The following is a 22,543-nucleotide window of genomic DNA, read 5'->3' as shown; positions in this document are numbered from 1 at the left end:
TTTTTTGCGTAAGACGAAACGGCACTCCCTGGTTAGGACACAAGCGTACACGAGTTAAAATTTTCTGGGCTGATGACGTCACATCCGTAAACCACTTCGATTCGGGTGAGCTGTGCGTCTGGACTCTTGAAATGTCAGCTGCTGATCCAAGTGGGAGGACATGGAGACGGCAAATCCACTTTGCCTAAATGGATCGCGTTGTCTAGTGGTAGTGGCATAGACGACACATTTAACCCTTTACTGTTCGTATTCAATGCACACGTAGTATGCTATGGGTCGCCTTTGACACGGGCCAAGGAGAATGCAGTCGGTGAGCCTTTGTGACATTTTCTGCGAAAAATAAAAGTGTTCTTTGATCTGTTTTACCATGACATTTCAAAGGCCAATAGGTGCATCTGTTTTTTTAGCGAACCCGTGCAAACGTCTACACAAGACAGTTCGACGGATAGTTTCAAATTCTCTCGAGCACACACACATGGAATGCGCAGCTTCAAGACAGTACATTTCAGTCGCGTCACATGTGAACTAGGACAATCTTAGTGCACACAAAGTTTGTGTCACACCCGTACAGTTTTTTCGGGTCAAATTTGACCTGTGTTAGGGTTAAACGGCAAAAAAAGCACTGAGGAGCTGATAAGCAGGATACATCTGCAAATGACATAACTTGATTGTAACGCATTCTTTGCACTGCCTGAACTAACACGGCATAATGCTGAAACAGCATGTTGGCTATAACTGAACGCCCTGTTCCCAAACCAGCAGCATAATGAGACTTTTTTTTGGTGGTTCCACAGGCTGGATAAGAATAGGATAAACATGTGACGACTCTGGAGAGGAGTCAGAATGCTCTTTGTGACACGGTCATGCACAAATAAGATCAAGATTCGAGATTAACCTGCTAATAAGTCATTGCTGAGGCAAATACAACCTTTGTCATCGTCACACAGTTATTTGATTAGACTACTTTGTACCCAAACACCGTCCTGCTCTGACTCATAACTTCAACTTCCCTGCGGATGAACTAACAAAGTATCATGTGCCGTGAATACTCGCTGCAGGCGTCAAATGTTACATTTTGAGGAGTAAAAAAACAATTCAATGCGATCACCTAACTTGAGAGCCAGAAAATCAATGTGTGCAAGTTCCAATTGTTGAGCCGCTGACCTGGAAAACAAGCGACCCAAACACGAGTAATGTGGAAAAAGATGTCCGACTTTTAATTGAGTAGCTTCAATAAATCAATCTTTCCACTTGCTTTTTCAATACTTCTCCTGTGTGAAATGTGATGTAATTAGCTTTTTTTTAAAGTCAAAGCTTCCCATAGGAAATTCTCCGGAATTTTTCTCGCCCTTTGAAACCGTACTGAAAAACAGATCATTCATTACTCATATTTTACATATTTATATTACATATTTTGCTTTTAGGCTTCAAAGAAGCGACTGTATATATTTGGGAAAAAAAAGTCCCAAGTCATTTTTCCGAAAGCAGAAGTCAGCTGCTCCTTTCGCTCAATCAAAATAGTCCTCTATATCGATGTTGGGGTTGAGAAGATCCTCGCCGTATGGTGTGAGATCCATCTGGTTCAAGATGAGGTTCTCAAACGTCTCTTCTAAGTCGGTTTCCCCGATGAGCACGGCTCCGACCATCCTGCCGCCTTGTAGAACCACCTGCAAACAAACAAACAAACAAAAAAAAAACGAGTTTGAAATTATGTGTTGTCTGACCTAAGTTTGCACACGTTTCCTGTTGGGTTGAATATCACCTTGACATATTCCTCGCCTTTGGTGTAACGCAGCAGCAGCTCATAGTCGGACCCCAGACCTTGCGCGTTAAACTTTCCGAGCAAAACCACCTGCACCAAAACAGTTTTGTGACTTGTTTTCTGACGTCGCCGGGCGATCGGGAAAATCTTGTGATACGACCTTGGACGTGATCGGTGTTCAATGTCACATACCTTGTAGTTAAAGAATTTCGTAATGTGAGAAAAGAGCTCGAAGCAGAAGTCCAGCTCGATGGTTTCCGACAGCGCACACGCGGCCATGCAGCGGCCAGCGTGCCAGCCCATCTGACGAGCCTGCGTCCACAAACGCATCTGGAAACGAAGGCGCGAGAGGTTCGTGATATCAAAAGTGTACGGTCCTTTCTTGAAGCGTGATGTCGACTTACCTGCTGCCACAGCGGGCTGTGCTCCCAGCATGCCGTGCACACGTCTCCGGCGGCGTAGACGTCGGGCTCCGATGTTGCCATGTGGTCGTCCACTCGGAGGCCGCCGTCATCGTCCAGAGCAAACTTTATCAGAAAAAAAAACGTGTTGAAAGATTGTATTTTAATTTGAATTATGTTTGAAAAAAAATGTTAACGGAATGATGCAAAATACTGTTTAAAATTGCTTCTGTGCTCTAGTGACATCTAGTGGCTAATCACGTAATTTAAGCACAGTTGGACAGTTTAATTTTGTCAACTGAGTATTTAAATTATTAAAAAACCCTGGAAAACCCAAGAACCCTTTTCTTCTTTGAAAAATGATTAATTATACATGAAATGACTTCTATATGTTCACTGAACACCAAAATATATGTTTATTCAAATATTTAATGCTTTAATCCTAATTTACCATTAGGGCCAATTTTGACCCTTCGGGATTTAAGGGTAGAATTTGAGTAGCAGAATTTATAGGGGCCATATTTGACCCCTATGGGTTCTCCAGGGTTCAGAGCCCTATCATATTTGTTGCCATTTTTTTTTAGTGGGTCAGTTTATCATTCGACAAATGTATTACCGTCAGTTGTAAAGGAAATTATGATTGATTGGAAATTTTCCGGACTTGCGTCAAATGAAGATGAGTCTACGTACGTTATTGCCGCGCAGAAATGGCTCAGTGTTCGGGATGACACCCGTGGCGCTGACGACAAGGTCACAGCCGAACGTCTTGCCGTTGGTCAGCACGACATATACAGGCCAGGTTCCTTTAGGCGGGAGGAGGAGAATGTCATGGAAAGGCAACTAGAACAACTGAGCTGTAGTCGGGAATGTTGAATCACATTCAGCATGAGTTAAAAGGAGATTGGTTAATTCTGAACACAGCCACAGTCCCAGTTTATAAGTGGGTGTGAACACTTGTGCAACCCTGTAACAGTTGTTTAGTTTTCCTTTTGCATCGAGTTTTGGATTTATTTTTCTTAATTATTTATCATTGTCTTTTTTTTTTTGCGACACAAAAACCTGGTCGTTGAACAGGGCGGTGTAGACTTTTTCTATCCAGTGTATAGCTCGTTCTCACCGGTATCGGGTCCACATGTTTGCGATTGGGAATTGAGCATCTCCTCAGAGGTGAAGATCGTTTTCACCTCACACTGATATTCCACCGAAACCCTGCGGGACGCCTGACCACAGCACGAACAAAAAATTTTTTAAAGGGTCAAGAGAGTTTTATTTCCAACATAAATAAACACATCACGTTTTAGGATGAGATTCCAAAACAAAAGCTTTGCAAAGGTCCTCACCCACTCCGCTCCTTTGAGAATTAGTCCTCGGTGCCAGTCTGGACCGAGTGCACTGCCAGGCTCCGTGGGACCGGAGCCGCGCCCTCGCATGTGGCGATCTGGAAACACGGCACATGTGAGTAGATGGGCCGAGAAGAAACTTTTAGAATCCAGACCTGAGGTGAACGTCTGAGCCTCGCCGTCCGTCGGGTCATCTGTGGTGTAGCGAGTCCTCTTGCAGGTGGCCGCTCGCTCAGGTTTGTCGGCGCCCAGCGACGGGATGAGGAACTGCGCCGCCCCCGCGTCGAAGAAAGTGTTTCCGATGGCCTTGTCCTTCACGGCCCAGATCACCTCGCAGCCTTCCACCTCATACCTACACAAAACATAATTTGAGTTTTGATTTGTGGGGGAAGCTACTTACTGTTATTTGCTGATAACTTCACTCTATTCAAGGTTTTGTGCTTCGACCAAAGCTATGTAATCTCAACATAGTGCTTTGGCGCCATCGTGTGGCTTCTTGGGGGAACAATTATGACGTGAGTGAGGAACGTCAAGGACAAAGCCTTGTCTCATAGGGAAAAACAAGGTGCTTTATTGCTACCTTCCGGCATTGTGTGTCAAGAAACAACAATGAAGTGAATTGAGGAGTTTTATTTGGGAAAAAAAATTCTCCCTCCACCACTCACCATCTTGTGCCTTCTTTCTGTTACGAAACTGGTGAGGGTGAATTGAGGTGAGTTCATTCTGACAGTATTTTCCCACCATCTTCTTATTGAGCAACTATGTTGACGTCGGCTGTGGACTTTCATTTCGACCAGTTATTCTCAAAGAGTGGGGCGGGGCCACCTAGGGGGATGTATTGCCATGTTGTAAGTTGATCAATATTTCTTTTTTTTGTTTTATGTTAATCAGGATACAATGTTGTGCAGCGGTGTACTTATGAAAAATTTTATAGACAAACGATACTCTTTAGAGTCACAGCAGAGAGTTGGGGGGGGGGGGCACAAAATGCTTCCTTGTTCCTTGGAGTGGGCATCACAGCAAATAATTAACTTTACACTTTCTCTGTCACTTTCTGCCATCCTGTGGCATCTTGGTGCGATGAAATCTGTGTTGAAGTGAGTTGAGGAGTTTTAATGAGACAAAACTAGCCATCTGGAGGCAGTCTGGTGTCAATTACAGACAGATTTTTCATATTCGCGACTGGAAATCATTTGGCAAAATGAGGAGTTTTGGTCCATTTGGCGCTAAACACACGTACTCACACTAACTCCAAGGCGATCCCTCCATTTCCAACAACAACAATCTTCTTGGCTTTCGTTAACTGCTTCTGGAACTCCTGAAATGCAAGCAAATGTGATACTATGAGTGTGTTGAACTGGAAAGTTATCCTTTCTGACAAGATTCTAAAATGTCTAATATTCTGTCAAATGCTGTTGCTTGGAAATTTATCCAACAAGGGGGAAAAATACATCAAGAGGAGATAACCAACTTCCAGTTACGAGGTGATAAAACTCATTAGTTCGGCCTCGTCTGGAATTTCACAGCTGCACATTAAAGGCAAAAAAATATATTAAAAATTCAAGAAAATGTAAAATGTAGTAGTTACCTGGGCACTGTCTGTGTCGCGAATACCGAGCACATACGGTTTGTCCTGGATGAGCAGCTTCGGTCTGGCCCCGCTGCATATGCACAGCTTCTCATAGCCGTAAACTTTTCCATCTGCAGTTTCCACCAACTGGAAAAAAGATAAATATTTGATCATTTTGGGAGGTTGGTTAATATAATCATTTTCTTTCACTACGAAGGCATTAATTTTTTTTTGAGTTTTCATGTAGTGTGACCATAATGCCACAAGCGGAGACATTTTGACAAAAGTCGCAAGAGTCATTCTCAATACAGTATTATTTTAAAAATACCAAATTGCTTTCGAGCACAGCCAAAAAAAGATATTCCAGCCATAAATTAGGGTTTTTTTTGTACAGTTAAATGTATTATTGACCAGTTCACGGCTAACACAACTAGCACGTTCTCCTGAGCAACAATTCCACCAATTTCATTCATTTGAAAATATATTAAATATATTTAAAAATATTGTAATTATAAATAATTTCAAAACCGTAAGAGTCTTACATGCGATCGTGTGTGCAGTGCGTTCACAGCAGAGTGAATGACAGTCAAGTTGGGGAATTTCTCCTCCAGGACACTGGTTGGTTGCTCCTCCACATCAAACTCTTCAAGAACCTTAGCGACCTTTCAAATAGCAAAGACATGGCATAAGGATGTGTTCAAACGCAATGTGGTCATTAACTATGGGAGTATGGGAGTAAAATCTGACATAATCTTTGTCTGACCTGTTTATAGTTGGTGACTGCCTTTATGTGAGGACTTGCGGTAATCAGAGCTACGTCAGCTGACGGCAAACTGTATGACAACTGTCGACACACGCAAATGCCACGTTAAGCAATTCCGCATCAGCAGATAATGTTAATACGGTTATATTGGTTTGGTGCTAATATATTTCACCTGCTCAACACACGTCACCCCCGCGATGCCACCACCGATGACGACAAATTTGAACGTTTTCTCGATTTTATCTGCCATGGTAAAGCTAAGCTAACTTGGTGGGAAACATTTCTTCGCGCTAGAATACACTTCACATAATTTTTCTCCGGGTACTTCAGTATGATAATATGTAACTACCAAATTCGAAATAGTGACTGAATATATTTTAAAGTTGTCCTCTGGCAAATTAGAAGAGTTTTTGTTATGCTACACGCAAATTGCAGCGAAACAGGTGTCAACACTTCCGTGTTGACACGAACTACGGCAAGTGATAAGTGCTAGTTCTACGGAGGAAGACTTTTTACGCGATTGCAAAAACAACCAAAGCCATTTAAGGTGCTGTATTTGGATATTGATTTTAAGACAATTTAAATGCAATAATGGTACAGGACACGGTGTTGGTAAATGTAAATGTTTTAATGTACAGTACTACGTATAATGTGTTATTTTTCCATATTTAAAAGACTAAGTACTAAAAATGCAACGAAAAGTTACAGTGTAGTTTTTAGATGGCATTATACAGTGTGTTAATGTATAATAGCATCCATTTTTTCACTAGCAGCACTCCACTGCATTAAAAAGCTTCCACTTGATGATTTTTCTCATTATTCCTGGCCATGTGGCATCCCCCATTGTTTGAATTGATGGCAAGTGCACCTGTAATGTCGGAGATTAATGGGGCCACCTGTGCAGGAATTCGACATGATGCTTCCATCAGCCTACATTAGTGCAGTGATATAAACATCTGCACGCCGGATGCTGTCTGAAGTGCAATACAATTATTTTTTGCATAAAGTCATCAGCCGATCTTGACATGAAATATGTTGTGCACTTTTTTATAAATTCATCAGCAAAAGCTGGCACTTGTTTTATTATTACTTTTTTCCCAGAAACCTTTTATGTCCATTTTAACCATGTATATGTCATCGTCTGAGATGATCAGGTCACTGGTAATCCAACACGGGTTAATGTCATGCGTCATACGTTCCCTCTTCACGTTCATTACAATACCCAAAATAACCGCAGCTGGAAAAAAAAGCCATGTCTCTTATCAAGTGCAACTGGGCAAAATGCTTCCTGAAAGATATGTGGCATTCCATATTTCTTGAATTATTTTTCATGCACCCATTATGATTTTGTGAATCACCTCATGACATAAATTTTTTTGAGGCTCAAGCCAACCAAAAAAAACCAACCATCCAAAATTAGGTTTGAGATTTGTTGCAAATCGCACTCGTTGTTTGCAGCTGACATAATCAAGGGAAATACTGAGGAAAAAAAATTATATGCTATTAATCATTGCCCAGGGGAATTTAAGGGAATAATACAGCATACCGATTGTTTTCTTCAATTTGGCCGATGTTCCTTCGACTGAAACCATCAAAGCTTGTTTCTGTGTGATTTTTGTAGAACAGGTTATGAGTAATTATTCTAATTAGAAAATAATTACAGGAAGGTGAATGAGATGCTAATTCTTCTAAAAAAAATGTTTTTTAAGAATCCAGGCGTTCAAATACGTGTTTGTTTGTGTTCTTTTTAATTCACGTAATAGAGGAAAGAATTAATGAAGAAATAATCAACTTCATAGCTGCTTGTGCTTTTTATTGCTATTTTTATTTTCACATCACATCACTGTGGAAGAGTACATGAACACAATGAACACGAGGCTTAAAATTCATATTTATTGTACAGTCCTCATCAGACGGTCACCACTGGTTTTTGTCGTCTGTTCTAGAGCGGAAAGTAGTAGTTGGGAGGCAGAAGTAGTTCCCGCTTGCCATAGGTGGTAGATCCCACGTTGGTCGGCGCATACACGGTACCGATGGTGTTACTGGAACGCACCAGAAAGTCTGCTAATCTTTGGGTGACGCAGGTGGCCGTGTTGCACTTTCTCTTCTGGATGAGATGGCTAAAAAAATGACAAGAGGATGTGAGATTCCAAAAAAAAAAAAACACCAGATTGACTTCACTCACAGAGATAATCCACCTGTTCTCATCCGGGACCTCTCGAGTGGTCATGAGGCTGAGGAAGGGGTTGGAGAAAGGGAACATTGGCACAGAACTTTCTCGGCCATCTGGCAGCAGGGCACTCTGCTCCTCGCCGAATGAGCTGGAACTGGAGTGTCTGAATCACAAATGAGAAACGGTGTCGTGCGGAAAGCTTGATGACCAACCTCTTTGGAACTACAGTGCCAAGGGGGAAGAAGGAAAAAGTGGCCACTTAAATCGCCCCCTAACCCAACCCCTCTCATTTCACTCCACACCTTCTCAGACGAGCGCAATTTCGACGCCCACATCATCTAGGAGCTGTTGAGCGTCGAACCCGTGTGAAAAAAAATAATTGAACTGTAGGACTGTTTGGGCTGCATTCATTTCACTAACCTGTTGCTCGGGGCAGCAGTGATGCAACGCAGCAATACAAACAGGAGTAAGATGAGCGCTGGCACCCTCGGGTGATGCATGGTGACAGATCTGCAAGGGCGGGAAGAAAAAAAAATGCAGATTGTAATTTTGAGATGTGTCGCAGCTAATACGAGAACACATGAATGGCAATAATTATCGGCTGCAGCTTTGATGATGTTGAAAAATTTGGCACAATTACAGGCAATAATATTCATGATGCTAATATGATATTTTAAAACCCTTTCAGGGACCGTAGTCACAACATTGGACATCTTATCATGTCAGGTTATCATTATCAGTGCATGAAAGGGTTAAATTCCACTTGAATGATGTGACTTTGTGGTTTAAAAAAAAGAAAAAAAAAAGAAAATGGAGCTTCTTAGAAATGTTATTTAATCAATTAATAAAATGTTGACTTTGGAAAAAAGTAAAGGCTAATATACGGTATATAAAAGTATAAATAGGGGACAGTGCCGATTACATATTCAGCATGAGTGAACCTGACGATCAAATACTGAGACTTTAAATAATATCGACATTTGATTTCAGCCTTTCGCTGTAAAAATAAAAATCAGAAGGCAACATTTTTCTGGTAATACAAATCCAAGAATGTTGAAAATGGATTAAAATCAAAGTACATCTATTAATAAAATATCATAAATATTGTACAGTGTAGGTTTTAGATCATTTTGTATGATTATTGAATTTCTTTTTTTTTTTTTGGGAAAAACTAGAGAGTCAAAAAGAATGTATACTGCATATCCATTCTATAACATTTTGGTTGTTGATTGCGGCCACCTACTTTTGAACAGAGCTCCTCTCGCTTGTGCGCGAGGATTCAAAGATTAGTTGGCACACACACACACACACACACAGACACAAAAAACAATTAAAAAGTCAACTTACATTGCGTCGCTGATGCCGAACTAACGCGGAGCCGTCCACAGCTTTGCCACGCTGTCTCCCGATGCGCCGACACTTATAGGTGTCGCGCTCCAACCACTTGTGACATCAGTTCTCCAAATATAGCTGTTTTTTTCCCCATTCACAATGAATGTGATTGATTCAGGGATATGTGTGTGTGTGTGTGTGTGTGTGTGTGTGTGTCGCATGGAAAATATATGCATAGCAGTGCTTTAAAGTCACGCCCTTCAACACCTTCACAGTACTCACACCCACACCGAAATCCGTCATCCGCCACCATCCTCATCATCGGTGTGACAAATGGGACTGACCCTTCTGAAAAACCCTACCCTGTAGGAAGGCTGACTGATGTACCTCCGGGTGCTTTCTGAAGTTTTAGGTCGCCTCAACTCTGCCCCTTCCTGCTTCGCTCTGGACTTCAGTTGACGATGAATAATGAATGGTGTGCTATTACTGTCATTAATAATGAAGGGTGGCTCATTATTTTGAAAGGACAAGTCACAATAAGTGAGAAAGTATAAATTACAATAACATTGAACCGATTTTTTTTCTCAAATGTACTTCTTTGCCATGTACTTACTGTTTTGACTAGTGTCAAAAATGAATAATACGGGAAAAGTGCACATTTTTGAAACAAAAAGTCACTTTTTAAAGTACTAGGCCAGTGTGTCAAAATTAAGGCCCGGGTGCCAGATCTGCCTCGCCACATCATTTTATGTGGACCGCGAAAGCAAATCAAACATATCAACTTCCATGATGCTTTCCAAAATCTTGAATTATTATTTTGTGGATGTAATCACGGACATCAGTGATTTATCAGCAAATGATGACATTACAACTGACTAGCAGATCATCTTTTATTGGAAATAAATGCATTACCGTAGCCGATCGACTGCCAAAGATTTCCTCACACGCACACGCACACAGACTTCCTCACCTTAAAACAATGCCACTCACACACCGAGCCTGAAAAACAAATATGAGTCCACGAAATGAAAATGACCTTGTTCATGTGGGCTGCTGCTTTGCTAAAGGTTTGACGTTATAAATATGCAAAAATATGCCATTTTCACTGCACTTTTTTGACTCCGCCGATGTATATCGCACCCATTTTTGCATTATTGTATAATATCTTTGGGAGCACGAATGAGCTGGCGTGATACGGTTAGGCCGCATCGCATTCACCCAGAGATTTTGAGGCGCTGGTCATCGGGTTAACACCAACACGAGTTGATTATTTGAACAGCTATGAGAAACAATTGTTGTCCTTATTTGCTGCAAATCTTATTTTCTTGTATTTTTCCCACCAAGGAAGTGATCTGAAGTGAGTTGAGGCGCTTCATTTTAACAAAAGTAATGCTTCTCTGTCTTCCTGTGGCATCTCTAGCCGATTATACTTCTTACTTCCAAGACCAATAAAACACAGTTCAGGCAAAAAAAAGACTTCAGTTGGAATGGGTTGTTTTCAAATGAGTTATTTTCACAATAGTCAGTTTCTTCGCAGGATGTTCCGCTTCAGCCTTTTTGCCAACTTTGCGGTCGTTCTCGTCGCTTCTTGACCCGAGTCTCTGGGCGGCCGCGTTCGCGTTACATTCAGCGTCAAAGCCGTTATTGGGAACCCCCTCGATATCCTTCGAGGTCCTTGCGCTGAGTCGATCTCTTGATTGGATGCGAAGTTCCTTTTGCTTGGGGGTTTTGGGCTCATCCTGCTCCTTCCGGAACTGCTTTCGGAGGAAGATGATCACAGCGAAGGTGAAAAAAAAGGAGGCGCCACTGATACCAGAGACCAGACCCAGGAAAACGACCCTGCAAATAGGATGAGGTTAATGGCACATATGTTCCTAATAAAATAAGGCTATTTCTGATGTCATACCTATACATATCTGAATCATAAAGGCGACACGCCCCTCTGCCGCCGCACTTTTTCACCGACCACTTGAGGCACGTCAAATCGATGAACGCCCCGAAATAAATCGGCGCTGGAATTCCACCTGTGGAAAAGCGAATCAACAACCGTCAATTCCAAACCGTCCCCAAAAAAGTTAATCAGATGTCAGCATTGTCAGCTCTTACCGAGAACCCGAATGATCATGGTCTGCATTCCCAGGGCAAGGGATTTAAGATGCGGGGAGATGCATCTGTAATAACAATAACAATGCATTTTTTTCATCTGTCCATTCATTTACTGATCCGCTTTATCCTCACATTAGTCGTGTAGCATGCTGGAGCCAGCCGACTTCAGGCGGTATGTGGGTTGCACTCTGAATTAGTTTCCAGTCAATCGCAGGGCACACATGGACGAACAACCATTTATGCTCACACTCGCACCCAGGGACAATTTAGAGAGTTCCATTTGTCTGTCATGCATGATTTTGGAATGTGGGAGTACCCGGAGAAAACCCACACCGGCAGGGAGAGAACATACAAACTCCACACAGGAAGGCTGGAGCAGGAATCGAACCCTGCACCTCTGCACTGTGAGATTGACACGCTAACCAGTCAACCACCGGCATGCTACGTTTTTGTTTTTGTTGTTTTTTTCCCCGATATTGATAAATATCAAGGTGGCCCGGTGGTCCAGTGGATAGCGTGTCAACCTCACAGTGCAGAGATACCGGGTTCAATTGAATCCTCGCTCCTCCCTGTGTGGAGTTTGCATGTTCTCCCCGGGCCTGCGTGGGTTTTCTCCGGGTACTCCGGTTTCCTCCCACATTCCGAAAACATGCATAGCAGGCTGACTGAACACTCTAAATCGTCCCTGGGTCTGGGTGTGAGCACGGATGGTTGTTCGTCTCTGTGTGCCCTGCAATTGGCTGGCAACTGGTTCAGGGTGTCCCCTCCCTACTGCCCGAAGACAGGGATAGGTTCCAGCACCCCCCACAACCCTTGTGAGGATAAAGTGGAACAGAAAATGGATGGATGGATCAATATCAATGTACCACTCGATTGGAAAACCGACCTTATAGTGACCATGTAAGCAGGCGTGATTCCCAGGGAGCTGATAAAGGCGCTGAGAACGGAAACGGCCATGTAGGAGGTGAAACTGCGGCTGCAGCTTTTGGCTTGGGGGCACTGCCCCAGTTTGACGGATGTACTGCTGCCCGCCGGGAAGGAAGCGGACACGCAAGTGCAGTTGTGGAACACCTGCAGGAGGAGGTTAGATTTTCCTTATCTGTGGTTGTTTGGAGTTTGTCTCCGGAATGCACCTTTGGGCAACATTGTGTTTTCTAGCGACGGCTAAAAGGCAATGAGGAGGGGGCCCTACAGTTTTTTTGCCATATCCGCTGTAGCTGAGGCAGCCAGCCAGACATGGCGATGTGTACGTGATGCCACTGTCCGAGCACACTGGGTCCCAGACGTCTGCCGAGCACGAACAGTTGCTATTGCACTCAGAGAAGAGTGTTTGGCCCCCGCGTAACACTCCCGGCATCCTGTCAGCGAACGGTAAAAAGAACATTCCTTTGTACTGTACTGGATAACCGTCACCTCACCCCCCCCCCCCCCGCCCCCCCTACTATACCCCCACCTCCTCACCAAAAGTACTGACCCATTGTATGAGGCGGTGAGTCCAGCCACGGGAATGTTGTCGCACTTAGTGAAGAATTTGAGAAACAGGAGGAGGTAGGCGCCGAGGGACACTGCGAAGGAGAACTGGGCCCCTGACACAACACTGAGCTTATATCGCTTCATCACGACACCCCCGAGAAAGATCCCCATGGCGACGGCCGGGAGCATCAGCACCCCTGCAAATAAAAATAGGGGAAAAAAAGGGGGAGTTAAAGTGGGCAACTTAGCATCAACCCACCTCTCTACTGTCCTTCCCCTTTCACAGTTATTTGACTTCCTTATCTGATCGACATGACACAACTATGAGAGGCATCAAATGAACTTGAATTCCTTTGCACAATGTTGCGACGTGTCCGTAAATCATTTTGATGTGAGAACAGGCCAACGGTTTCCCTTTTCCTAATTCAATACACACTTGTGAAAGTTTTTTTTTTAAATGTATCAAAAGAAATGTCATTTTACCAATGAGGAAATTGGCTCTGGATGCCGACTGTCCAAACTGTTGCTCGATATATTTGGCATTAAAGGTGAACATGCCAACGAGGGAGTTGAACTTGAGCGTGCTGCCGCAAATAAGCAGGAAGTAAGTGGGATTACACAGCAGGTGCTTCAGCGAGGAAAGAAACCCTTCAAGAGATCAAGCAAAGTGCTTTCAGGTTGATGGTATACAGGATTGTGGTCCAAAAAGTCAAGATTCCGTCAAACCTTTGGCAACGTCTGCTGTCTTTGTTACGGGCTTGTTGTTGGTACAATCCCCTCTTGGATTCGGATTGTCCTTCTCGGGTACGGGTTTGGCCTCTTTGACATCGGGTGAGCGGGGGAAGAACCAGAAGGGAATGCCGGCGAGGAAGAGAAGGCCGGCGGACACCAGCATACCCAACCACCAGGCTCCCACCCAGCGAGCATCATTTGGAGAGATGGTTACACTTTCTGGGAAGGAGCAGAAGATTTGAATTATTTTCAAACTAGAGGAGGGGTGCACAAGTTTGGTCCTCGAGAGTCCCTATTCAGGCTGTTCCAGATGTCTCCCTCGTCCAACACCAACTGATTCAAATGTAGGGAGACGTCTAAAACAACTTGATTGGGGCTCTCAAGGAGCTGACTGGGGTAACCCCGACCTAGGATTCCAGAGGTACCTCTACTAATGAAATTAATTGGTTCTGGAAGAAATTTCTTAACTAGAAAGGTTTGTCAGTTGTCAGCAAATGCGTTTTCCATGTAAATGCCCTAATTCGTTCCACGCCCAACCAAAATTCAGACAAAAATATTTCCTAAAGCATAAAAAAAATGCATCAAAATATGTAACATACATTTTACGATTAGATTATCGCACAAAAAATGAGTTGTGCATAATGTAAAAAACTAAGAGAAAAGAATAAAATTGATGGTAATTTAACTTTTAAATGCGTCCTCATCATTTTTTTGCCTTCTTTTGTCCATGTTCTCTTTCAGACGTTTTTTTACCCGACGTTATGAAAAAAAAAACGTTCCAAGGATCTTTGCCTTTGTCGGCTTTTAACAATCCTTTGAAAATGTCTAGGGCAAACATCAGCATAGTGAGCGATCGCCCGACTGGTGAACACTTTGTCTGGGTGATTCACATTTACTGAAACCATCAGAACACCTCCTGGGCGAATGACGCGGATGCTGCATCGTTACCTTACTATGCGACCTACACACACAGGAGAGAGGAGTAGTGTGTATAGAAACAATTCCTAAACAAAGTCCAAAGTAACAAACAAAAACCATGGCAGCCAGAAACTAAAACTCTCAATAACAAAAACATGACCAAAACAGGACTGAAGCTAAAACATAACAATGAACTAGTGATGGGTCCAGCGACACCGATGCATTGACACATGCGCCGGGCTCACAGAGCAAACCACGTGTCGATGCATGTGCTGGCTCATTACGTCACGTGATTGACACGTGAACTGCGTTGACACAGTCCAGGCTTCTAATTGACACACCGGCTGCGTTGACACAGTCCAGGCTGCTAATTGACACATCGACTGTGTTGACACAGTCCAGGCTGCTAATTGACACATCGGCTGCGTTGACACAGTCCAGGCTGCTAATTGACACGTGAACTGCACCTGCATCGGCTGCTTGGCACAGTACAGGCTGCGCCACTTAGTCCAGGGGGCGTCGACTCGGTGCAGAGGGCGTTGACGCAGCAAAAGCCCGCCACCCAGTGTTTATAAGGAACACCTGCCGAAACAAGCCAGACCTCACTCACGCTCGCTTGTCGAACCTCGTGTCAGTGCAGACTTCGTGTTCGTGCCTTGCCTTCCTTGCCGATTATGGAGCAGAGACGCAAATCATCCGCCGTGTGGGACAATTTTGATGTCCTGGAGAATAAGGTATTATTTATTTATTTATTCAAATCGCCTTCTGTCGCCGAGAGCCTCTCGGCGAGAGGCACTCGCCGAGTGCCTCTCAGATTATTGACGTGTTGTACCATTCTAATCCGAATACACTTCAAGGTAACTCTTAGTTATTTCTTATTCACATTTCATTACAGGTGAAATGTCGAATTTGCCAAGTCAATTCGCCAACAGAAGCACCTCCACCATGCTGAGGCATTATCGGGCCAAGCATGAGAATGAAGTTCGCGATACACCCGGTATTACGCCAGGTATACAAACGTTCACTCATCTTTTCACGGTTGCTATGTTGATGATTAATTGACAATCAGTAATTATTGGTTGACTCTCCACTCCATGTTTGACAATCAAGGTTCCAGGAAGCAGCTGTACTGGAAGGACCAACACACTTCTTTCCCAAACCTCTCCCACCTCGCAAAGGAGTTCCTTTGTACGCCAGCCACATCCATCCCTTGTGAGCGTGTGTTCTTCACAGCAGGAGAAATTGCTTGTAAAAGACTCAACAGGCTGAAGTTTAAAACATTGGAGCATCTTATTTTTCACAATAAACATGTGAAATCAAAGCCCACAAGCATCCTCATTCAAATGATCTTCACATTATTTGAACACATTGAATGTTGCAAAATGAATGAATGCATGGATGTGAATGATATAGTATACACTTCATCAAATCGATGAATGACCTTATGAAAATGTCTTGGAACAGTTGTAGATGCAAAACCGTGCTGGCAGCTACATAATAGATAATAAAAGAAAAATATCCCAAACCATAGGGATCCTCCCAAAACTAAGGATGTGCTGAATAAGAAATCCTTGTACACACTTTTATTACTTCCATATTTGACCTATTGTGTGGAAATATGGGGAAATGCCAGTAAAACACTGTTCTGATTGCTTTGTATTGTAGTTTTAAAACAATCACTGGCTCCAAATAGACGGAACCCACATATCCACTGTTTATCAAATTAAACAATGAAATCTCATGACCTGGTTGACTTCAAAATCGCCCAATCAATGTACAAAGCACACAATAACCTCCTTTGCCAAAACATCCAGAAGCTTTTTAAAATTCGAGAAAGTTGTCATAATTTAAGGGGTACTAACCTATACAGAAGAATCCAAAACACGAACAAACATCACGCAAAGGAGTGTATCTGTAATAGGTGTAAATCTGTGGAATGATTCTGAAACGGACCAGTAAAATGAGTAACTCTCTTGCTGAGATTAAAAATGAATTTGAGAGTAGTACAAGACAACTACACAAATCAGAATTAAGCTAATAAATTCGATACACCCATGAAATATAGCAATACATTGATGAGATTATTTAATATATTAATGAAATGTAGCATCCATTATGAATATGAGAAAATCGACATATACTTGTGCTCCAATGAGTATGTACTGTATATACAAACCTAAAGTTGTAAAAATGTATAAGTACAGCATACATAAGGGTAAAAGCATTTGTGGATATGTAGACTTTCTTTTCTATTTTGAAAAATGATCAATTCATATATAAGAAGGGGTAGGACTCTAGGGTTTTTTTTACTTCTTTCTACTCCTTTGAACACATATTTGTGATGATGACTATTTTCTTTTCCTTTTTTTATATCTTACATTCACTTTTTGCCAATTTATTACCGAATTGTATATTATATGTTCAATATACAAAAAATTATCAGTCAGTTCAGTCTGTTGAGTGGGTTGGATGCAGGGATCTTGAAGGTCCAGCAGGTGACAGTGGTCAGTGACACAGTATCAGCACAGTATCAACACAGTGTGTCAGTGTGTCGACACGCCTCATGAGGCCTCATGGACCCATCACTACAATGAACTAAACATGACTGAAACAAACATGAAAGTAGCAAGAAGCAACAATGATCCGACACTGAGTGTTCGGGCTGGGCGTCTTTTTAAAGCCCTAATTAGTTATGACCAACAGGTGTGCAGCTGCCAGGGGAGCCCTACAGTGTCACCTGTTGGTCCCTAAACCGAATCATGACACAGACACATTGAAGTCCCTCTTTGCCAATGGGATGCCACGATGATGCTCGGTAATAGCCAACGGCAGAGCATTTACGAGTTAGTTGCATTCAGGAAACTCAGAGCTGCGAATAGCGAGTCAGACTGTATCTATACCTTTCGTATCTTGAAATTTCTTTAGTAACAAGAGGCGATATTTTCCCGTTGAGATGTTTCGTAATTTGAAAATTTTGTATGAAGAGACGTTCGTAAGTTGAGGTGCCACTGTATATTCCATATGATGCCTAAGCCTTACGTCCTTTTCACCCTTCACTTAGCTCATGTCAAACCTGTGTTGAAGAGAGGCAGGGACTTCAATGGAGATGGGCTTGCCTAGCGATTTAGTGCCCGTTTCCCGGATTTATTTATAGGTAATGGCATGAGGACAATGGAGGAGGCCTTAAAAAAATGAGGTGTCTCAGTGTCCTGAGTTTTGGGACACATTTCGTATATTGATGTGTCTAATAAGGACCCTGCTCAGCCTGAAATAAATCAATCTCGTCGTTGCTGCAGCGAAAGTGATTCAAACCCTTTGATGCACCAACCATGACAACGTGTCACCCACAGGTGTCAAACTCAAGGCTAGTCGCGGCCCGCCACCTCATTTTATGTGGTCCGCATAAGCAAAACAAACTTGTCAACTTCCATAATGCTTGCTAAAATCTCGACCAAAATTTAAAATTCTCATCTGTAATAAAAAAGTAACTTCACAAAAGTGGAGTAAACCGTTATTCTTGACTTTTTGATATGGTTTCGGTAACCGGTTTGCTCAATTGAATCCACTTGGTTAATGCCACGCCACAATTAGCATTGGCATGGAAACACTTGAGACTCACCCATATCAACATATCCAATGTCAACATATAGATTGGCGCTGTAGGACCCGAGGAGGTAGCCAAATACAGGACCAAGGAGAGCAATGGTCTGGATACAAGCTGACAAACAAGAAAATGAAAACCATCGATTTTTTTTTGGATCACGCGGCTCAAATAAAGAGATTAAGGAAATGTCTCCTACCGATGTAGAATGGCGAGTTTTCAGCTTTAGCAAAGTCGTCGATGTACGAGATACCCAGAGGTGTAACAGGAGTCTCTCCGATTCCCCGCAAGGCATTCCCCAAAAACACGTAGATCCACATATTGGAACTGGACTCCTTTTCGCAGGCTGTACAAACACAATGAATAGTGGGGTTTTCACAGTCAAAACTTCACATAAGTACCACTTTTCTTGCATACGCTTTGTTGGTTGAAGCAGTTGTAGGTGAAAGAGCAGAGAATAAAAATGTCCTGTCACCAGTAGATCAAAGGTTTCATGCTGTAAATGTGCACACGTCTGCTAAAAGAAAGTTTGACACTAAACAAGAACCTGTAGTGTCCATTGATGGTAAAAGAGATTCATTCATTTCTCCTGTTCCATGTGAATCCATTTCAATTCCAAGTGGCAACTCACAATTCCAATTCCAAAGACGCAAGAGATCCATCCAACTGCACCACCGTAAACTGTCCAACAGCGCCGACATCACCGCTAAAAAAAAAATGGGGCTGTGAAAAATGCTGCCCATTACAGGCGCAAAAAACAAGCGCCCCAGGGCTGTCCAGCTGTGACAGTCAAATAGCGCCGACATTACTCCCAATGAAAATCAGTGATGGTACACATGTGCTGCCGAGAACCTGCACCTTTAGCGTAGATGCTGCAAAGTATTTCAACCACTTGGCAACTCAAGTATCTAAGGGAGTGATTAAATAATGATAACATGTCTTCATACTGGAGAAGGCAAATCAAGGTATGCCATTGCACCCACCGCCCGAATGAGGATAAGCGGTATAAAAAATATCAAAGATAAATGACCAGTTGATAGTCTGTTGATAGTCATACTGATAGCATCATGAACTCCATCTGAGTAGAATCCTTCAGAAATAACAGCGTCGGTGTGCGTTTGTACAATAGCAAGTCTTGCAGAACATTCCTGAAAGTGTTGAAACGTTGCCAGCATTTTGATTTTGTCTAGATCTCTTTTTGCTTCTTACCATCATTCGGATATTGAGCAGAGGTTTCGACATTCCACAGGAAATGTTTGCTAGCTACCTTCCCTCGTCTCTAAGAAGCTTCATTCAGCATTACAAGTGTGGCTTCTGTGAAAAGTTACCGCTTGTGCTCAGTGGGAGTAAAAAGAAAAGTGAATCCCCAAGGGGGTTGTACCTTGTGCACCAGTTTCGTTCCAGTGACTCTTGTCATTTCCAGGACCGAGACAAGTGACGGTGTTCATACTTTCATTTTGGAAGGCGGCGATGACTGTATCATACTTGTAGCTGTAAAAGAATGTCTCGGTTCCTTATTTGTTTTATTCATTTCCAATGAGTGTCCACTGAATGAATTTTCTTACGGTCCCATGAAGAAGTGCGTCAATCCGGTGAGAAATGCTCCCGCCGCCATGAGAACCGAACCCGCCGCGATGAGCCTGGGCCGGTGCATCTTGGCGCCGAAATGGCTGACCACGGCTAGAAACAATAAGTTGCCTTCCTCCAGGAAAATAGGGCGAGAAAAATTGCATCCAGTTAGGAGGCATGCAGATACATTTCAAGGAGGGGGGGGGGGGAGATGGCTGACTCCAAAATAAAAGTAATGCAGTTGAGATGGAACAGAGGCATTGATTTCTCTTTGTAACTGCTGTGATTTGATTTACTTTAGCCATCTGGCTACACGTCTATGCCTCTGTGCTTCGCGTGTCATCACACAGCACAACAAAATCGAACCCTTTCGGGCACAGTGGTGACTACAGTGGACAGCTTATCATGTTATCAGGTTACCGGTTGTCATTTTTGGTGCATGAAAAGGTTAAAGTGTCGGTATGTAGTTTTACCCAGCTCAAAACTGCCGTCAATGAGGCCGACGCGTGAGCTGGAGAGGTCGAAACGTCTCTCGAGCTGCGTGAGGGAGCTTTTGACAAAGGTTCCTGCCAGGGTCTTGCAGAAATAGGCGAAGGACAGCGCCGCGATAAACATCTGGACAAATAAAAATGGATTTTTGCTCATGCCCACATTCTCACCCAAATTCTGTCACAATGTGAGATGTAACCCTTGAATTATGTAATTGTATCTCCAACGCAAATGGTTTGAAAGTCAGTAAAGTGAATGTTACTTTCATTTTTTTTTTTTTGAAAACCTCAAACGATACCTTGAGAGTTGAGATGCCACGCCGGCGTTTTCCGCTAATCTCTCCGTTGGAGACGTAGAGAGCCAGCTGGCTGGTCATTTTGGTTCTGTCCTCAAACGTTTCCTCCATCTTTAAGTCAGGATTTCACCACTTCAACTTGCTGCTCTGCGTGGAAATCCAACTGGGCCGCCTCTTCAGAAACAAAGGAAATAATCCTTGTAAAAGCATCGTTCAAGTCTGAACGCCTTGTCTTCAGGGTGATTGTCACTGGAAAGTAGTTCTGTCACAAAAAGGCATCTCACAAAATTCAAAGTTGTCTGAGGAAAGATGTATTGGTTACATGCAGCTAAGGATGTATCTAGGATGTATTCTTTTCTAATACTAACTAGATAGCTAGATCGATGGATAGCTGTCTATTTAGGTAGCTAGCTAGCTAATTAGCTCGGGAATAATTTACTAAATTTACAAATGTTCTTCAAACCAACATGTTTTACATTTCAGAACTTTCAAAGTAGGCATCTACAGCTTTGCAAACTAATCAGCATCCTCTAAACCCCTTCCATGAGGAAATCACTTGAAATGGTTCTTCAACGGTCTTTAATAAGTTCTCGGATATACTAAGCACATGTTGGCTATTTTGATTTCACTCTGCTGTTCAACTCTTCCCCCGACCATTTCAATTGGTTTTAGATCAGGGGATTGGCCACATCACCCGACCAAGCACTCCATCACCTTCTGTCTTGTTCAAATAGCCTTCCTCCATACTTCACTCGGAACTTCGTATACATCTAGGAACCGTCCGCTCATTTTTTTTTCATTCCGGGTCATAAATCATCATCTAAATCATCAAACTGGCAGAGAAAATACAAAGATTTGCTGTCATCTGGACAAAAGGTGCCTACTTAAAAAAATATATATGTATATATACAGTCCTGGACAGTAGCAGGAGCCATCCCTCATGTTGATTTCATTTTTCGGAATAACCTGAAAAACCACTGAGACATCTCCGTCAACACCACAGGTGTTTTTCTCAGTATCTCACTGAAATTTGGCGACATTTTTTTTTCTAAAAATCAAGCCACTAATCAACACGTTTGTTTTTCCACCCCTATTAATCGAATTCATCCAAATCTGAACATGTCACATTAACTTATTGGTCATAAAAATGGCATGCATAGAAATAAATGAACAAATGAACAAGTGAAATAAGTACCTAGTGCATCCTCTGGCCTGTCTCGGGGGAGTCTTCCCTCCTGTCGAGGCCAACGGCCATGGTGGGGTGAAAAAAAAAAACAGACCTGCCGAGCCAGACTTGCTATCCTGCAGTTTGTGTCGTGGGACAAAAGGCCGTGCACATTTTTATTCCGTATGCATGCAAGTGCCTCCAGGAGGGCAGAGCAACAAGTGAGGAGAGGTGGAGCATCCTGATTATAAGGAATTTCAGACCAGGCCCTTTTGTGCAATAACTTCTCTATTTTTACACTGCATTGGGATTAGCAGTTTAAGATGAGTCGTAACTTGAATACTGTAAATCCACTGACACATCATTTACACTTTTTTGTATGCCTCCATACTATTTATTTTAGCAAGAGAGTTCATTTTTATAGGTGCAGATCTTGCGCTTGTGATCTCTCGATGACTTCACTTCCTAATGTTTTATATGTAACCTCCTACGTGTGTTTGTATGATCCTTAATTTTTACTCTTTCATTGTTTCCCGATCCGCCCGTGACCCTTCATTGACTAGCAAGCACAAAATCTGTTTCAGCCTCCAAAAATCCCAAGATTAGGATTAAGAATTTTCACATTCCTCAGCGCTTTCACACAAGAAAGTAGAGTTGACACACTTAACGGTCTTCTAAAATACTAATTTAAAAAGGCCTTTTAGGGTATTTAATAATCACTTAAATCTAAATATCTAAATATTAACTGTTTATATCTTTAAATTTGTGTGCTATTGACAGGACCAAAGCATTGAGTCTTGAAAGAAGAGTTGAAGATATTTTGGTTTAGCGCCCTCACTGCTGGTAGAATGTGG

At 42.6% G+C, this 22,543-nt stretch overlaps 3 protein-coding genes and 1 long non-coding RNA gene across 6 annotated transcripts; 1 reads left to right on the top strand and 3 right to left on the bottom strand.

Moving 5' to 3' along the window:
• Positions 1 to 1,200: 1,200 nt before the first annotated feature.
• pyroxd1 (pyridine nucleotide-disulphide oxidoreductase domain 1) lies at positions 1,201 to 6,320 on the bottom strand. Of its 3 annotated transcripts, XM_052055364.1 has the most exons (13): positions 6,009 to 6,319; positions 5,837 to 5,917; positions 5,616 to 5,735; positions 5,092 to 5,220; positions 4,748 to 4,821; positions 3,659 to 3,855; positions 3,504 to 3,601; positions 3,281 to 3,383; positions 2,854 to 2,966; positions 2,167 to 2,289; positions 1,955 to 2,092; positions 1,763 to 1,852; positions 1,201 to 1,667 (listed from the first exon to the last, which is right to left on the bottom strand). In XM_052055364.1, exons 1-13 carry the CDS (start codon positions 6,084 to 6,086, stop codon positions 1,509 to 1,511), a joined length of 1,503 nt encoding a protein of 500 aa, XP_051911324.1. In that variant the 5' UTR covers positions 6,087 to 6,319; the 3' UTR covers positions 1,201 to 1,508. The 3 variants fall into 3 exon arrangements, with proteins under 3 accessions (XP_051911324.1, XP_051911323.1, XP_051911325.1); XM_052055363.1 differs by having other exon boundaries at positions 3,504 to 3,855; positions 6,009 to 6,320; XM_052055365.1 differs by lacking the exon at positions 1,763 to 1,852.
• A 1,327-nt stretch (positions 6,321 to 7,647) lies between these two features.
• On the bottom strand, positions 7,648 to 9,544 carry LOC127593757 (calcitonin gene-related peptide 1). Its single transcript, XM_052055406.1, has 4 exons — positions 9,357 to 9,544; positions 8,430 to 8,519; positions 8,035 to 8,172; positions 7,648 to 7,956 (listed from the first exon to the last, which is right to left on the bottom strand). Exons 2-4 carry the CDS (start codon positions 8,507 to 8,509, stop codon positions 7,779 to 7,781), a joined length of 396 nt encoding a protein of 131 aa, XP_051911366.1. The 5' UTR covers positions 8,510 to 8,519; positions 9,357 to 9,544; the 3' UTR covers positions 7,648 to 7,778.
• Positions 9,545 to 10,217: 673 nt separating this feature from the next.
• LOC127593735 (solute carrier organic anion transporter family member 1C1-like) lies at positions 10,218 to 22,133 on the bottom strand. The gene is made up of 15 exons (XM_052055356.1): positions 21,720 to 22,133; positions 20,528 to 20,698; positions 20,214 to 20,355; positions 19,737 to 19,869; positions 19,553 to 19,662; positions 18,371 to 18,517; positions 18,190 to 18,288; positions 13,647 to 13,871; positions 13,404 to 13,568; positions 12,922 to 13,117; positions 12,640 to 12,805; positions 12,334 to 12,518; positions 11,448 to 11,512; positions 11,248 to 11,365; positions 10,218 to 11,180 (listed from the first exon to the last, which is right to left on the bottom strand). The coding sequence occupies exons 2-15, from the start codon at positions 20,633 to 20,635 to the stop codon at positions 10,820 to 10,822; spliced, it is 2,220 nt and encodes a 739-aa protein (XP_051911316.1). The 5' UTR covers positions 20,636 to 20,698; positions 21,720 to 22,133; the 3' UTR covers positions 10,218 to 10,819.
• On the top strand, positions 13,881 to 16,259 carry LOC127593768 (uncharacterized). Its single transcript, XR_007960495.1, has 3 exons — positions 13,881 to 15,304; positions 15,466 to 15,579; positions 15,681 to 16,259. It is a non-coding gene; the product is annotated as an uncharacterized LOC127593768 (long non-coding RNA).
• Positions 22,134 to 22,543: the final 410 nt, after the last annotated feature.

The sequence above is a fragment of the Hippocampus zosterae genome, chromosome 21 (genome assembly GCF_025434085.1).
Source record: "Hippocampus zosterae strain Florida chromosome 21, ASM2543408v3, whole genome shotgun sequence".
NCBI classification, from domain to species: domain Eukaryota; kingdom Metazoa; phylum Chordata; class Actinopteri; order Syngnathiformes; family Syngnathidae; genus Hippocampus; species Hippocampus zosterae.
Note: the sequence above shows the minus strand (reverse complement) of the source record. Positions and strands in the feature narration are given on the sequence as shown.

Coding starts and splice junctions, on each gene's coding strand:
- LOC127593735 (XM_052055356.1), bottom strand. CDS start 20,635: ATGGAGGAAACGTTTGAGGACAGAACCAAAATGACCAGCCAGCTGGCT. Junction 13,569..13,646: donor GACAGCAGACGTTGCCAAAG/GTTTGACGGAAT, acceptor GATCTCTTGAAG/GGTTTCTTTCCTCGCTGAAG. Junction 11,513..12,333: donor GCTTACATGGTCACTATAAG/GTCGGTTTTCCA, acceptor TTGTTATTACAG/ATGCATCTCCCCGCATCTTA.
- pyroxd1 (XM_052055363.1), bottom strand. CDS start 6,086: ATGGCAGATAAAATCGAGAAAACGTTCAAATTTGTCGTCATCGGTGGT. Junction 5,221..5,615: donor CACTGCACACACGATCGCAT/GTAAGACTCTTA, acceptor TCTTTTTTCCAG/TTGGTGGAAACTGCAGATGG. Junction 2,967..3,280: donor AACATGTGGACCCGATACCG/GTGAGAACGAGC, acceptor TCCCGCCTAAAG/GAACCTGGCCTGTATATGTC.
- LOC127593757 (XM_052055406.1), bottom strand. CDS start 8,509: ATGCATCACCCGAGGGTGCCAGCGCTCATCTTACTCCTGTTTGTATTG. Junction 8,173..8,429: donor ACTGCTGCCCCGAGCAACAG/GTTAGTGAAATG, acceptor TTTGTGATTCAG/ACACTCCAGTTCCAGCTCAT. Junction 7,957..8,034: donor GAGGTCCCGGATGAGAACAG/GTGGATTATCTC, acceptor TCATTTTTTTAG/CCATCTCATCCAGAAGAGAA.